A 1,149-nucleotide genomic window follows, 5' to 3' on the forward strand; every position below is an offset into this window, starting at 1 on the left:
AAAAAAAAAAAAAAAAAAAAAAAAAAAAAAAAAAGAAGAGCACCTTGATTATGCATCCCATTATTGGTTGACCTGGAAAAAAGCAGCACAAAACAACACAACGAAAACATGTTTTGTTTTCTTTCTTGCTCTAGCAATCAGCTGGTGAACCTTCTGAGAAGGATGCTCTGCAGCCAGGCCGGAACCTGGTGGCGGCCGGCTATGCGCTCTATGGCAGCGCCACCATGTTGGTCCTCGCCATGGACAGTGGGGTCAACTGCTTCATGCTGGACCCGGTGAGAGCTCTCATAGGAGGCTGGGCATGCATGGGAGGTGGCCAGGGTCATGCAGAGGTGGAAGCCAAGGCCCAGGGAGGGACTGAGATGGTGGGCGGTTGGGCGGGTGGGACAGTGCCTATGTCAGGAGGAGATTATGGAAGTGAGAGATGACATCTATCCAGAGCAGAAGAGGGAGTCTTTGTTGCAAAAGGGAGTCTTTTGAGCAGCCATAAATTAGTGAAGTGTGCTGGGACAGAAGGCCAGGGGCATGGGGTGGCCCTGGGCGACACAGAGACGTCCAGCAATTGTCACTGTTTGGGGAGAGGGACCCACTCTCACCAAGGCTTTTGATGTTTCAAGAAATGCTGGATTTTAAAAAATGTCATGTTTCTTGATGTGTGAAACACTGCTAGCCAACTCGAGCTCACTGGCCGTCCGGCCGGGCCATGGCTGGTCTGTTGCACGCACTCCGTCCCCGGCGGCCCCTGCCTTCTGCAGCAGGAGGCTGCTTTCCCGAGTGAGGGGCTGTCCCGGCTCAGCAGTGGACGGCGTCATTGCTTCAAAAATGCCCCCAGACTTAGCTGGTGTTGAGTGTGTGCACTCAGACCTCCAGTTAACTACTGCAGTTTTGATAAGTCTTTGATGAACTCAGAGAAATGAAAGTAAAGAAGGGGACGAAAATAATTCCTTAGTCTACCTTAGGGAGAAAAGTTAGAGAGGAGCCCACAGTGCCATGAAAAATGTTCATTAACTGTTTCAACTTGCGGATAGCTTCTTCCACATGTCCATTAATCCGAGTAATTTACTTACTCAGTTAGATGACAGTTTGAACAGAGCAAGTAAATTGAAGAAATCTCTTTAAATATTTGGTGCAACTAAACCCACCATTGAA

General features: G+C 48.9%; 1 protein-coding gene across 1 annotated transcript in view; it reads left to right on the forward strand.

Annotated features, from left to right (window-relative positions):
* Positions 1 to 134: 134 nt before the first annotated feature.
* Positions 135 to 1,149, forward strand: part of LOC103582800 (fructose-1,6-bisphosphatase 1-like) — a gene marked incomplete at its 5' end in the record, with an annotated part of 9,749 nt that continues 8,734 nt past the window's right edge. The window contains one exon of the mRNA XM_008564299.1: positions 135 to 275. Within this exon, the coding sequence (XP_008562521.1) occupies positions 135 to 275 (141 nt within the window). The remainder of the gene's footprint in view (positions 276 to 1,149) is intronic.

Source organism: Galeopterus variegatus, unplaced genomic scaffold, assembly GCF_000696425.1.
Source record: "Galeopterus variegatus unplaced genomic scaffold, G_variegatus-3.0.2 Scaffold17943, whole genome shotgun sequence".
In the NCBI taxonomy this organism is placed as follows: domain Eukaryota; kingdom Metazoa; phylum Chordata; class Mammalia; order Dermoptera; family Cynocephalidae; genus Galeopterus; species Galeopterus variegatus.